The sequence below is a fragment of the Catharus ustulatus genome, chromosome 3, assembly GCF_009819885.2.
Source record: "Catharus ustulatus isolate bCatUst1 chromosome 3, bCatUst1.pri.v2, whole genome shotgun sequence".
Lineage (NCBI taxonomy): Eukaryota > Metazoa > Chordata > Aves > Passeriformes > Turdidae > Catharus > Catharus ustulatus.
The window spans coordinates 3,131,591-3,147,026 of NC_046223.1; the positions used below are offsets into that span (position 1 = coordinate 3,131,591).

General features: G+C 37.0%; 1 protein-coding gene across 1 annotated transcript in view; it reads right to left on the minus strand.

The window, feature by feature from the left end:
- Positions 1 to 15,436, minus strand: part of USP34 (ubiquitin specific peptidase 34) — a 107,908-nt gene that overhangs the window by 25,624 nt on the left and 66,848 nt on the right. The window contains exons 35-50 of the mRNA XM_033056157.2: positions 15,175 to 15,257; positions 14,093 to 14,133; positions 12,282 to 12,406; positions 11,064 to 11,216; positions 10,256 to 10,360; positions 9,702 to 9,757; positions 9,475 to 9,595; positions 8,164 to 8,347; positions 4,977 to 5,140; positions 3,911 to 3,976; positions 2,839 to 2,985; positions 2,694 to 2,750; positions 2,519 to 2,596; positions 1,757 to 1,851; positions 627 to 799; positions 157 to 310 (exon numbers count right to left, since the gene is read on the minus strand). Of these exons, the coding sequence (XP_032912048.1) occupies positions 157 to 310; positions 627 to 799; positions 1,757 to 1,851; positions 2,519 to 2,596; positions 2,694 to 2,750; positions 2,839 to 2,985; positions 3,911 to 3,976; positions 4,977 to 5,140; positions 8,164 to 8,347; positions 9,475 to 9,595; positions 9,702 to 9,757; positions 10,256 to 10,360; positions 11,064 to 11,216; positions 12,282 to 12,406; positions 14,093 to 14,133; positions 15,175 to 15,257 (1,802 nt within the window). The remainder of the gene's footprint in view (positions 1 to 156; positions 311 to 626; positions 800 to 1,756; positions 1,852 to 2,518; positions 2,597 to 2,693; positions 2,751 to 2,838; positions 2,986 to 3,910; positions 3,977 to 4,976; positions 5,141 to 8,163; positions 8,348 to 9,474; positions 9,596 to 9,701; positions 9,758 to 10,255; positions 10,361 to 11,063; positions 11,217 to 12,281; positions 12,407 to 14,092; positions 14,134 to 15,174; positions 15,258 to 15,436) is intronic.

Consider the following 15,436-nt stretch of genomic DNA (forward strand, 5'->3'; position numbering starts at 1 on the left):
CCATAGGACAATAAATTAATACCCTTACAACTATCAAATTCCAACATCCTGTGCTTTCCAGAGGAACCTACAGGATGTATCCCCTATATAACTGCATCTAACAAAGCCAACAAGCTTTAGTTATTAAAAATATGGAAATATGAAGGCATAGCTCACCACTTGTTGTTTTTGTAAGCATGAGGATTAACAATATCCCTGATAAAACTGTAGTAATGCCCCCCATCTGCTGTTCCTGTGTGAACTGTCACACCAATCAGGTCATACTCATAACTCTCAGTTTCCTTCAGATATCCACCATCTTCCTTAAAACCTGAAAGAATTCAATACCATATTTAATCAGTTATTTCCTAAACACCCAAACTTCAACATGAGCAACAAATTACATGCAACTACTTGCAACTCCTCTCATACTTTACCAACAAATAAGATTAATTCAAATTAAACAGTATTTGAAAGTGAAAACTGGCCATTTTTCTTATGTGAAATACACTGTGACTTTGGGAATATAGGTCGATTAAAGCTATGTTTGATTTTATTTGCTTCTGTTCTGTATACAGGAAGTGAATACACAGAGAAATACACAGATAGAGCACCCAAAGCTTGCTGAAATCATTTTATGAGCAAACCTTCTTTCCTGTCGTTTTTTCCCATGAGGAAATCTTCAGTGTAGGGTGTCATATCCAAACGTAAAGGGAATGAAAAATGCGTGTTGACTTTCTCCTTCATCATGGTCACCATATTAAATGTATATCTCATGGTGTTGAAGCTTAAGATACGAGGTAGTTTCTTAAAACATGCCCTGAAGGATCACAAATAAACATGATTTACAAAAGCTTAGCAGGGTGAATTGTATTTTCACAGAGATTTTAAACATTTATTTCAAGTGTAACACTGGAGATCTGTTGCTAAGACATAAATATAAAATTCAGCTCTTAAAAGTGCCCCAGAGCAGGGCAGACTGACTGGCAGCAGGAAGGTCAAATTTAGCCCATTAAACAATTCTATTTAGGTTGTCATTGTACCTTGGAAGAAATAGCAAGTTTACTCATTCATATGGCAGGAACCAGTTTTCTAAAATAGTAACATAAAATAAGCCATGAATGAATTCAACAATTCAAATCCCCTCATTGCAGGGAGTTACCATCTTCCAAAAGACAAATTTCAAGGCAGAACATCTCCTACATTAAATCTCATTAAATTTGCAATAATGATTTTCAAGTTAGTTACTCTCTCACCCATGTCATTTAAAACAAGGTTTAACAACTCTAACAAAGAAATTTCTTAGCTGCAATACCAAGACAACATAAAATTTTAATTGACTTTCTCTTTATAAGCAGACTTTGCAAAACATGAAAACATTTTTAAAGCTACAGATTTCAGGTAAGAAATCCAGGGTGACATGAAACCTAAGCAATTATCCTGCATAATGAGTAACCAATCAACTTCTGAAAGCATTTAGTATTTTGAACCTAGGACTAATGTTTCAAAAGGTACTAATTTCTGTGGTTTTTTAATTAAAAAAGGTCATGAACATTTTCTTGTGTCTTTTGCTAAGAGACTAGATTCTTTGTTTCAGAAATTTGATTTCCTTCTAATTCCTCATTTGCAAAGGGATCACATCCTTACAGGCCTACATGATATAAACTGAATGAAAGAGCAGTCCTGCTCCATCTAAAGGATTACTGTTACTCCAAATGGAATTTCAGTGATTTACTCAAAAGAAACATTAAGAATATATATTATTTCTTAGCCACACCTTTTCTCAGCCCGCACTTTCTTCCCACAGTGAGAACACGTGTACATGTTGTCACCTTCCAAGGTGTCTTTAATAGTTACTTCATCAAGAGATTCCTACATGGAGCAAACAAAAAAGGAGTTTACATTTATCTTGGATATTCATATCTTGTTCTTACATGGCCTGCTTTCCAAATCCCTCCCTTTCAATCTTACTTTGAGTTTAATTAACATTTCTATAATTTATGAAAATAAAGCCCCAAAATGTTTCACAGAAGAGCACACACCTGACTAAGAAAACAGTTTGACAGGAAAACCAGTTCCTAACCCACACACAGAATTAAGGAAGCAACTCATAAAAATGATACTCATTAATTCAAGCTTTCCCAAAGAATTCAAGTCCTTTAAATTCAAATTTCAAGTGTAGGGATTAATGGTTGTTTAGAAAGCTTGGAAACACAGAATTATGGATGTGTAAGTTTTAAATTAACTTAATAGGTAGTAGTACTTGTAAAAGTGAAATCTTTTGACATTCACAGTTCTCATATAAAATGACCATAACATGTTTAAAACAATTAAATAGTGATTATCGATTGTAAAATAATAGTCAATGACTACTGTCAGCTCCAGCTGATGGCACAGAACAATTACCTCATAATATCAACCTCAAAACACCCCAAAACTGGAGTGCAGACAAAAAGCATCAACACCTTCAAGCGTGTGCCAGTGTTTTATCCCCTTTGTAACTGAGATCTGAGATTCACCTCAGCCTGGCATTACTCACATAAATATTCTTCATATCTGCCACCTGGCATCTCACTGTGTAGAACTCCTCAGCTGTCTGACTCACATGCTCACAGTCCTAAAGAAAAGCAAGAGAAAAGCAATGAAATAACTTTTCTTTGAGAAGTTAGAAAAAAATTATATTTAAAAGATCAGGCAAGAGAAGGAACACTTACCAAAGAAACGACGTTGTTTGTGATAACACCTCCAAACAAACTTTTCACTGTGTTTTTCTGTGAATGAATGAATAAATTCTGTCAAGGAAATTTGAGCAAATCTGTAAGTTTTCAAGCTCCCTTCTGCTCCCTCTTAAGAACTCACCAGTTCTGGAGACATTTCCTCTATTTTTGTTATTAGGTCAGTGAAGAACTCAGTCATGTCTTTCTGCTCTCCAGTGTTCAAGGGCTGCTTATCCATGGTGTAGGTTTTACAGAAAGGCCTTGGGTTGTAGGCCTTACATTCACTTTCCTTTGGATAAAAGATACCAACAAAACCAAATCAACCCAATTCCTTTTATTTTCAAGTTACACAGATGTACCACACACACATATATGAATATCTGTTTTAAAAAGACATGTTTTACATACAATATGCTTATTAGGTAGGAGAGTTTCTTAAATGTTTCTGCTGAAATGCAAAGGAGTTTTTAACTAATTGATAACCTTTATCATTATACCAGTGAGTAAAGTATCATTAGTAAAAAATATTAAAATATTTAGTAAATACTTCATAAAATGAATCATTAAAATATCTTGGCTGAAGATGTGACACGTGCAGTTTCTGCAGATCTGTTCAGACACAAAATAAAATATGAGACCATCAGCTTGTATTTACATATTTCTGGACACTGCTGACTTAAATCTTGCCAAGTGCTCAATTCTCATTCAGACTCCTCTATGTTTTCATCTAGATTTCCAGCAGGATGTGTTTAGCCAGAGAAAAGAATTTGCAGTATAAAGCAATTCTTTAGAATATCTCCCCGTTCCACTGCCTTGCACACTGGGAATGCAGAACTTCTTTACTCTGTTCTCTTTTAAGGATTTATGGCAGGACAGCACCTCCTGTAAATATTGCCTGGTTTAGGATAAAGTCTTTCTTCAAGATTTAAATGGTAAGTCTTGGTATGACTTTGGTCCTATATTTTTTTTTGCTTATGTGAACAACTAATTTAATAATTTCTATGATTCATGGGAGGCATTACAAGTCGAGATTCTTTTCCCCACTTGTCTACTGGAGCAAGGAAAATGCAATAAATGAAAAGAATGTGTTTTATTTTATCACCAGAGAAACTCCACCTCCCCAACACCTCTGTAATTCACTGACTCACCTGAAACACGTGCAAACAATCTCTAAAATAGGATAATCTCTAAAAGACACTCTTTTTCACACCTACCATTAGGTATGTAAACATCTTCTGGAGTTCCAGTAGAGTGGTCTTGTGTTTCATATCTTCTGAATACTAACAGAAATTATAAAAAAGACTTGATCTTTTTGCTTATTACTTTTCAAACACATACATTAAAAAGATGCAACATTCAAATAAAAACCTAATTACTTTATTACAGACCATTAGAAAAATGACTGTGTATGTAAACACACAGTGTATTATCTTACATTTAGAATTTTTACACTTATTTTACACCTTTTTGGCACATCAACATCAAATCTGAGAAAAAAACAACTCTACTTTCTAAAAATTTTATTGCAGGTAGGAACTTTTGAGAAAGGATTACAGAGTATTAGTGGTTTTGGAATAATTTTTTTGAATTTTAATTTAATGTTGTGAGGGTTCTGAACAGCCCTCTCCATAATGCATTTCCTGTGCAGACCAGTAGCTTCTCTAATTTAGCTTTTTATTTGCATTTACAAATGGCAAATGCAGGAGTTATGTGACAAGAACCAGCAATTAACAATAACAGAAAATGATGAGGTCAATGCCAATTAGGGTGTTTCACACATTCCATCTGTCCTGCTGATGTCAGGGATCAAAATGATACTTTCTGTCTTACAATGGAAGGATAAAAGTGGTAATATTGCATTTCTGGAAGTTAACTAATGTGTGATAATTTACAGGACCTGCTGTACTTCTGGTAGCATGAGATATGTGCCCTGGAATTTTTATAAACATTCATGAAAAAACATTTGTTAACAAAATGACAAATTAGCAGTTAAGAAACAACAGGCAATTCACATAAACCCAAACCTGAATCAACCTAATTGAAAGCAACAGAAATATGACTTTTAGATCATTTTATTTCAGTGCCACCTTAAGAACCTACCATATTAAATATTTAAGAAAAAAAATCTCTTCAGACACCAGCAAAAGAATCCAACTACACAAAAATCAGTCTAAGTGCTGAAGAAATATTCTTTTATCTAGATGTAAGGGTTAGAAGTAAACCTGTATTCTGATATTTCACTGATTCTGAATGTAAATTTCTATCCAAGCCCCAACTCACCTTTGCAGTGAAAATTGCTTGTCTGGCCTCTGGGATCATGTACAGCTGCTGAATAGTGGAGGCCAAGTAACACGTGGCTCCAAGGTTGGTCAAACCCACGAACCTGCACTCAGCACGAACATCATCGTGTGGCCAATAATCCCACTTGTAAGGTGCATGTGAAGCTGGGAAAAACAGCAATCACACAATAAATTCAAAATGCAATTTGCAAAACCAGATATACAATGAAAAGCTTGATGTTCACACTAATAAAATGTCACCTGGTTATGCACTGTACATTTACAGACATGAGCCAGACTGCCTGATCCTCAGGAAAATGGATTCTATATCCTCAGGAAAATCTTCAAAATCTTTGGACAGAGCAGCAGCCTTCCTGCCACACCACTTTGGGCTGCAAGAGGCTCGCTGTGCTCTCCAAAGCACAAGTGAATCAGATTAAAAAAGTCACTTTCTTTTCCTCCAAGTTTTCTATTCCTGTGCCAGATGTAGCAATGGATTTCTTACACAGGGAGGCACCAGACAAGTTTGGCAGGGCTGAGTGACTTTTAAAATCCTTGTTCTGATATGGCTGCCAAGAAATCAGAAGAATGGGAAAGTTCTTCTCATCTGCCAGTCAGGGAGATGGTAACCAGCTCAGACAATCTTCCTTAATATGGAAGAAGTTGGACACAAACCCCTGCAAGACATCCAGCTTTGCTATTCATCCCCAAAAATGCCATTCTCTGAAAACAGTGTGTCCCACAAATATTTCAGTACCTCTGCTGAAGTGTATGTTCAGATAAAGAAGGGGAAAAATCCCCCCAAAATAGTCTGGATTTATTTTGCAATCCATAAAAGCTATGTGGGGTTCAAGATTTAAACTTTAAATCTTTAATTATTTTGTCACAGATGAAAGGTTCATTAAGGATTCTTCTCAATCCACACTATCAGATAGAAATTCAGGAAACTATTTGGCATCCTCACATCTTCAGAGACCAGACGCACAAGATGTTCTGTTGCACAACAAATACTAGTTTAATCTTCATTTTGGCATTGGCACTAAAACAACCACTAGCCCTGAAGCTCTAAGGAGGGAAGAAAAGAGGTTTAATTCTCCTGTTCCAACAAATCTCAGTGGCGTGACCTCGGGTTACCTGGGCTGGTCAGCCACTTGAAACAAAGCTCCCCTGCACATTTCACCTCCTAAAGAAGGTCATTAGCATGGGAGAATAATCCAAAATTGCCTCCCTTAACTGCAATCCCTAAATTACAGCATCCTAATTCTCCCTTTCTGATGTAAGGACTCCACATCTCTCACTGCTTAGAGCTCATCAAGCTCTAATTGCAGAGCAATCAGTTGACTTCTCTGTACTTCACAAAGCAGCTGGGAGGATCTTCCACCTCCTTCCATCTGACAAAGAGCATGCAGGAATTTGACAAGGACTTTCTCAGGACAACCCTGTGTTCCCCACCCTGGGATTTTTTTAAGTGACTGACTTCATTTGTGTAATAAAATCTTTCCCTCTTGCACAGGGATTTTAAGTAGAAAGGCAAATTTGAGGCTGGTTGATGTCTATCTTCTTTATTCCTCACTGTTGTTATAGAAACCAGCTTTTTCTCAGGAAGAGATGGGGAAACTTGAAACCAAACTTGCAATGTTCACATTCTATTTTAAGCAAACTAAAGCAGATTTTTTTCCTCTCAGAATGATCGTGCATTTCTTTTTATTCAACCTTCTGATGATGCTCCTGCTCCATCCATAACACCAGACATGATCTTCGACTTGCTGGAAAGTGAAGCACCTACTCTTTGAACTGAAGGGGTTTATCAGTCTTTAAAGAAGCAGAATTCCAAAACACTGCAAGAAATGTCATGAACAACTGAAGATACCTAAATCCATTCTTCAGTAAGAGCAACCTGAATAAATTGGGAGCCCTCTCTGTTAAGAAAACACATTAAAACCATAGACAGGATGGAAATTTCTAATATTTCCCTTAATGTTTCTCCTAGGAATGATGGAGGGATAGGCTGAAGACTAATATTTTTGAAGACTAATAAGATTAGAGGGGAACAAAGTGGAAAAGCCCAGTTTCAATAATCTTTGCATCAAGGAATAACAAACCCTTAAACAAGTAAGGTATCACAAGTCCTGTGTTGGGTACACATCACAGAGAGAGCAGCACTGTGCCTATTGTAATAAAATTAACATTCATCCAAGTGAGAAATAGGATATGGAGCAGGAGCACAGAGCAGATGGCTCTGGAGAACTTGGGATGGAATAAACAATCTAAGGAAGAGTGTTTGGAAGAACTGTGGTAAATGTTACAGAAAACTTCAACACCAAGGAATTACTGAGATTTGGAGTGAGGAAAACACTGATTGTAAAAAACAAATGACTGCACCTGGAGAGATAGAGAGACAACCTCAGTAGCAAACATAAATATCCAATATTTTAATAAAATATATTCTTCACAATATTTCTTCTGAGCACAGGAGACCTTGGAAGGCCCCAGGCACATGAGAATAGAATACAAAGCATTATTATGATCAGATTTCTCTTTTGCTTGCTGAATTGTAAGGCAAAATCAATTCCACAGATTATAATAAATTACAGAACCTCAGATTAGAGAAATTTAAACTGGGCGTGTGAAAGGAAATCTAGCAAGCTCAAAATGCATAATGAGGATTTGCAAATCAAAGATAAAATATTAACTAACTTGAAATTTTGGTGATTTCCATATTATACACAGGAAGTGTGGTTCCAAAAGGCAGGAAGCACGGAAGCCAAGAGGCACAGCAAAACTGCTTTATGCAGATAGCAGGGTACAGACTAAAGTGATACCAGAGGTTGTGAAAACATGACAGGACTGTTCATAACTCTATTACCTCCATGTGGTTCTATACTTTGGTTTATGTCTAAATATTCTATGTTTCATGTTAGAAAGGAAAAAGGGAAATCAAAATCCAATGGTACCTGTGTGTACATGTCATTTTACAGGACCACACACTCTAAATAACCCATATTTAAGAACAAGTGATACAGAAATTATTATGGGATTTAATTTGGTAGCTGAGCAAAAGATACCATCACTCATGTGACACTACTCCAGGTGACAGAGGATAAATAGTAGAGCTATAAGGTGGAATTCCCAGGGCAGTGTTAGTGGCCATGAAACACTCCAAAGCTGTCTGTGCCTAAGGTTCTTACACTGCATGTGCTGTGCCATGACCCAGTTGTGGAGCAGCCTGTAGTTTTCCACAGAGCCTTTCACCATTTCCACCAGCAAGTCGTAAGCAGCAGCCCTGGAGGAGTGGGATTTGCACTTTGGCTGTTGTCTGTCCTTCAGACTGGGCAGCAAGAACAGGAGGTTGAAGATGTCCCTCAGAAACTCCTGGAAAACAGTTACATTGGCACATTTAGTAGCTTGAATGTATTCTTAAAAGATAAATCATATATTAACAATTTTCTAGGAACTTCTGTAGACTTCCTGGACCTCTATCCTGCAGGACTTTCTGACTTGAATACAAATTCTGAATCACAAATTTCAACCATTCATACTGCATAAAGGGCACTGTAACCATTTTATAGTCTAAAGCAGAACACGCCAATTGGAAAATAATAATAAGATATGATTGGTTTTATGACTGATAACTTGACAAACCAGACATGGATTTTCAGTAACTTTTAAGACTAATTTCTCAAGCTTTTGTAAAGCTTTCCATGCATCCAAGCTACAGAAATCTCACCTTTGCATACCTCTATTTTAATTTCCACATCCTCCTCCACACTGCACTCTGTGAATTGAATTCTTACTCTAATTTAATCTGCAAGTTCTCCATAAGTAAAATACACTTATCCAGTAGAACAGAAGCAGTCTTTTAAAATGCTGTCAGCAATGTCACATTTGGACAATCAAATCACCTTAAGGGCCATTTTATGTTAACAGAATGAACAGATGAGAAATAAACAACATCATTAGACACCAGGGCCTACTTTCCAGCTGAAAAAGCCCAATAAAAAGTTCTGTAGAGTCCACATAAAAAAACCATCAGTCTAAATCAGTTTTACACACAATTTGCTTTTTTTTTAAAAGACAATGCAGTTCTCAAAGATAATATAGAAGTTTTTTAGCAACTTCCCCTGCCTCACCATTTTCCCACAATCTTGTAACAGATCTCTGCCACTGCACAGGCATAGAGCTTAAATGTTACTTTTAGATCAGACTGCCCAGGATCTGGTCAAAACCAGCTGTTGCTAATGACCTAAACCAGTTAATGCTAATCAATAGTAAAAATATTTAAAGATAATAAATGAAAATAAATAAAACTTCAGGGATGGAAGATTTCTATCCTGGAATTACACAGAAAGGGAAAGAACTGTACGTGTTACTTTTTAATAAAGGAATTTGTGTGGGTTTGTCCATCATCCTAAGGCTAGAAATATGACATACTATTGAGTCCTGCAATCACAACGTGGTAAAAAAAGAACTTTTTTGATCTCTTGCAGTGTCCTTCTCACCTGGCCTTCCCGAGAAAATTTGAAGGGTGGTTTGTGCTTGATAACACTCGTTGCAAGGCGAAGCAGCCCTGTGAGCCCATCGTCCTCTATGTTCCCATCCTGATGGTCAAGGATTTCTCTGCTGGATATGCACATACAGGGAGAGAAGGGATGTATGTCACAGCTCTGCCCCTCCAACAATAAATACAATGCAAATTCCAAGTGAAATTCCTGTGGGTAAAGCTCACCTCCGAATGCAGTCAGCAAGGTGTCTCGCCAGGGCATCTAAATCAAGCAGGGTTGTCTGATTCAAAAAAAAGAAAATGGAATACAAATGGGAAAGAATTATGGACTTCTTTTGGTGGAAATTTTATTACTGCACACAGAAAAACAAGAGGTAATTAAAACTCATTTTCAAGCATGCTCCAAGGTAAGTTTTCTAACTTACGCTAAGTGGTTGTTAACTGAATTTAACTCTTTCAGCTTTAATCAAATACTTGATTAGCTTCTCCTTGGAACACACTGCAATTATCAACAGTGTGTAAATATCACAGATAATTGCAGTATTCCCATGTCTGTGACCTTCAACTAAGTTCACATTTTGTGTGTTACACCAACCCCCCTTTCTTGACACTACATTCACTACCTGAAGCTTCCAAGAGTTACTAAATACACATCAGAGTAAACTGGGAGATGGAAAACATCCAAGAGCTGCTCACAGCAGCCCACAGATCTTCAGACAAAATATCTGAAGACCAAATTAAAAGCAATAAACACTGGTATGAATGCAAGGCAAACCTACCTGACTTGCATCTTTGACATGAATGTTATCAATCAGTTTGCAGAGCAGCCAAAAATACTCCTTACAACCAGGTCGCAGCACAGTTTCCTCTTCATAATCCTCTATCTGTGGAAAGAAATTGCTTTTGTTCTGAAGCAGAAAACAAAATAAGTATATCAAAAACCCACAGTGATGCCAGTAACTGTGTTACAAGAGTATTACTTTCTCCAAGCCTCTAAGGCAAGTATAAGAACAATGTATTTTACAATGGTAACAGTGTGTACTCTATATTTCTTCTGCAATATTTATTAATTTTCTTGAAAAATTGTCAGGATGATCTGCCAGACCTGTAAAAGATTTGTAGAACAGTGTGGAGTTCACATCACCCACTGTAAACAACAAAAATATTCAGGATTAGACTGGACAAAACATGAGAAACTTGAGCTGATCTCGATTAGTTAATACATCTCTAATTTTAAACCATCCTGAAAAAGAGATAAATATTGCAAAATCTTCTGTAGCTTGTTTGAATTTAACATTCTTTTTAAAGTATCTGTGTATGTAAGCACTGAAATTTAAGAACAAGAGCATTTCCTAAAAGCTGATCTGCATTTCTCCAGGCATAGTCAAGCTGTAAATTACTGTAGTGTCACAGTTTAACCACTGTTGGAAAGTTTCTGGAAGCATCTAAACCAGAAGCCTTCATATCTCTGTGTATCTGAAACAGTATGTCAGACACAATAATGCGCTACTATCTTTAGGTTTTGTATTTTAAAAAGTATATTTAAATTTATCTTTGAGGAGGTCTTGTCAGTTCTTAAATTCTTACCCTAATTGGTTTCAGAGCTTGAGCATCAGGGAGAAATTTTAACAAGGTTGATGCAGCCAGCAGCAGAAAGGAACGGTTGATGGAGTCTCCCCCATCCAGGCCAGACAGAGATAATTTGTACAAACCATTGCAAGACTCGTGGCGAACTGCAGTCTAGGAAAAATAATAAAATCACATGATTACACACATTATTTGGAAGATTTTTTCTTTTCTTTTATAGGTACATAAATTCTTCATGTAGTATCTACAAGGTTATCAGGGTTGAATGTGTCTTTCTAAAACAGGTATTACATATAATGTGCATTTACACTGCTTACAGAAAAATGCAAAATATACTATTCTAATTAAAAAGATGATTTGTCTGTGCCCTGTGTCTCAAGTTGTGTATTTCCTATGGGAATGATTAAAATGACTAGAATAGAAAATATCACATCTAGCAAATCAAGGAATCCTGTATGAATCCTGAATGTAGCCTTACTCATTTGTAACTACTAATTAAATTAATTTCACTAGAACTATTTTCTTCTTTCTTTGGTTAAGGAAAATATCCACAGTCTAATTGAGCTTTGGAAATTTGCACTCTCTCATTTCCAGGGATTTTAAATGGAGCTAGCCTGTAAGCTTTTTCTGTGTTTGAGTAATAAAACAACAGTTAATAATTATCATATGGTGTCCACCTTGCACCTTTAAGCGATCACCAGTAAATACAAAAAAATTCTACTGTGAATATAACTGATGCAATTTTTAAGCCTTTATTACATGAGAAAAAATTACTTAAAGCTAGACAAAGCTCTGGTCATGACAAAGATTTGTGTATCAATTCTCATTCACCTCATTTTGTGGTTCTAAGTATAAAAAAAATAAATAGTAAAAAAAAAAATCTAATAATGTAAAAAACATAACAGGGGAAGTACATTTAAGCTAATTCAAGTCTGGTGGTATCACCTGGAAATTTCAACAAATTACCCACAAATTTTAACAAATTTTAATGAAAAAATGAATGGCTTCAAACAGAAGCCAAACAGAAAGTGAGAATTCATAACCCAGATTGCCACTGACCACAGATGTGCCACCTTCCAATGATCACATCTTCCACAGAATTGCAAGTAACTGAAGCAGATCTTGCCACTTTTAGCAGGAAAACACATGTCTTGAATTTAATACAACCTGAAGTTAATGACACTAATTAGCAATGTAACAACCTGCCCATTAGCATACCTCTGGAATAAGCAGGGTGAGCTTCTTGAGCCAGTCTTGCAAATGATCACTGTCAGCCAGACTGGATTTCACCAAGGAGCAGCAGTGAGCCCAGCTCACCAAGAGCCACATGGAATAGTGAGTGACTGAAAGAGGAGAGAAACCCCACTGTAACCAACAGCAGAGGCTTTTTGAGTAGAAGGGTTGCACAATCCAAAATGATATTTCAGTCACACTAATAGGCAAGCCAAAATCTTTACTAGCACTTAGAACATAAAAAACCTCAGTTTTACCAACATGCTGATTAAATACTGACCACTGTGCTAATGAAGGCCATCCAATTAGATTAAATATTACCAGTGAGGGGCAGGCACAGTCCTTTCCTATATTTTGCATCACACCTCCACACTTACTCCCTGTTTTGTACTAATTTCTGTGGCCATGTTTGTGTTGCTTCAAACAGAAGATTCACTGTAATCAGCTTGCAGCCTCAAAGTAACTTTGGGAATTCTTAGGTAGTGTCTTTGTAAGGAAATTAGAGCAAGAATAAATATTTTGCAGTACTTCAGACTCCATCCAGAGTCACCTTTCCTCTGGTAATAAGGCCAGCATGCTTTCAATGACTACACTTTCAAATACCCAGTTTTTTAAAGTAATTATCAACAGAGAAACCATTCTTCATCTTTCATTATTCAGAAGAGAGACTGCCAGCAGCAAGAGCCCAAGCACAGACCCACCCAATGACAGCAATTTCTGGGACCAGTATCTACTGGGATTTGCTCCCAATAAACAAGGCCTAACACTCAATTGCAGATGCATCCAAGGGTGTCCAGAACAGCTTTTTATGGGATAGGACCCCACTTGTCTTGTGATCTTGGAAGAAGGTAATTCCAATTTTTCAGGTGCAAGAAGAGTTTATTCCTGGTTGCCCACTCATCTTCTCCTTAATTCCACCTGAATTTCTTGTTTTCTTCTTTGCAAAGTGTTACACTTCGATAGGATCCTGCCTGGATATCTCTGCCATTAGTTATTGACACAGGATAAAGTGCTGTATGAGATCTGTCTGAATTTGCTGTTCTCCTCACTGATGCAACTTGAGCTGGAAATTCTCACCTGGAATTTCTGCCACAAGCCAAATAATAAGTATTTCAGCAAGAGGAAAGCAGCTGCTACCCATGGAAAAAACTGAGCAGAAGATGCTTTCAACCCCTGCCCCAGCTTCACTCCCAAAATAAAACTGAGTTTTCCCCCTTCTTAGTGATGCTTCATCTTAGATAAAGTTTGAGGGGTCAGGGGTTGGAGCAGGAATGGGGCAAAATCCAAATGGGATTTAGCCTGGAAGTGGATTGGGAAAATCTGGATAAGATTTCAGCCAGAAACAGGAGTGGGAAAAACCCAGACAGGAGTTAGCTGGGAAAGCTGATTGGGAGAAAACCCGGACCAGTTTTCACCTGGGATTAGGATAGAAGGAAAATGGGACTGTATTTCTCCTGGGAAGTGGCTCAGGGAAAAACCTGGACTGGATTTCACAGAAAATCTAGATCGAAAGGGGGAGGAAACAAGGACTGGATTTCCCCTGGAAAGTGGATCAGGGAATAACCACGACCTGATTTCACCCTGAATCTAGACTGGGGAGAAAACCCGGACTGGATTTTGGTCTAAAATTAGATCAGGGAAAACATGGACTGGATTTCATACAGAAAACATGGATATTTCCTTGGAGTAAAATGATTTTCCAGCATTTGAATGCTGGAAAAAATCAAAATCATTATTTATCATCAATTTGCTGTCCCTATCATTAATTCCTGGCACAGCTGATTTCCAACACTGACCTTCATGCCTTGACCTGTGATCAGACTGAGCCTTCAACACCCTGATAGGAAGAAGAGAAAACCATTTGAATTTTATCACAGAACACAACAGATTATCACTCAGAAATACAAGTACACACAAGGCACAACACAGTTATTCTTAAGTAACCACTTGAGAAAACATTCATTGCTTGCAGTATTCAAAATTAGCAACAATAATAAAACTATGAAAATCTTCAAGTCACCCCCACAAAGTTTTACTGACTACAATATGAAAAGTCAAGAAGTACCCACACAGTCCCTTTATTTTATCCAAAATAGAGATGTCAGAGCTAAGAACTGACCCATACAGAAGAAATCTAGTTTTCTTCATAAAGAAACCACATCTGAATAAACATTCGCAAACTTTAAATGTTTACATTTATTTACTTCCATTTTTTATTAACTACAATAAAAGGTCATTAAACCAAAAATATAGCATATATACTTAAAAATTACTCCTAGAGGTTAAAGTCAAGTGCACTTGCAGACTGGAAATGTTTTGAATGTCCTTAATAAGGTTTTATCCATCACTTGGAATCAATTCTACAACACTAATGTAACAAAAACCTGATCTCCCCAGCATCAGTCTGACTGCCACAATGCAGCCTTACACAGAATTGCTTTTCTCAGGATAAAAAGGCAACAGGACCAAAATCTCCAGTAGGTGAGATTTTGCCTTCAGTATCAGCAGGATGGAAAAAACAAGTCAAAACCAGCAGATGACTAAGCAACATGAAAGTGAATTTATTTTAATTTCTCCTTTACGCTGCCTTGAAATTGAGAACGCTCTGGAGAAAATCAAGATTTTGGCATGAGAATTTATGTCATTTATAGTTTATAAACCCATGCCTTACACGCTGACCACAGAGTTCTCACCCCTCTCCTCTCTGCCACTGCAGGAGGTGACTAAGAAAAGCAAGTCTACAGCCTCTGGAGTTCAGTTTCTGACGTGGCTGTCAATGGGGACCACAGCTGGAAGAGCCCTGGAGTCGTGAACTAAAGCAGCGATGAAAATGCGCACACTCGATCAGCTTTATCACAAAAATAAAAAGATTTTGTACCTAGGTGCCAAGTTGTCATATGTATAAGCAACTGACATAAGTCGCTGAATCAAACTGGTTCCCTGGACAAGTACAAGAAACACCTTTAAAAATTGAAGTCGAAAGAAAAAAAAAAAAAAAAAACAAGTTAATATAACAACAAGCTTTTTGATGTGTTTTGCAATTATACACACTGTGTGAATCTAAATAAACCCACCTGTGCAGAGGAGGAAGAGCCAAAGGCAAATCACAGCATCTTCACAGTTAACAATTTACTGCTTTT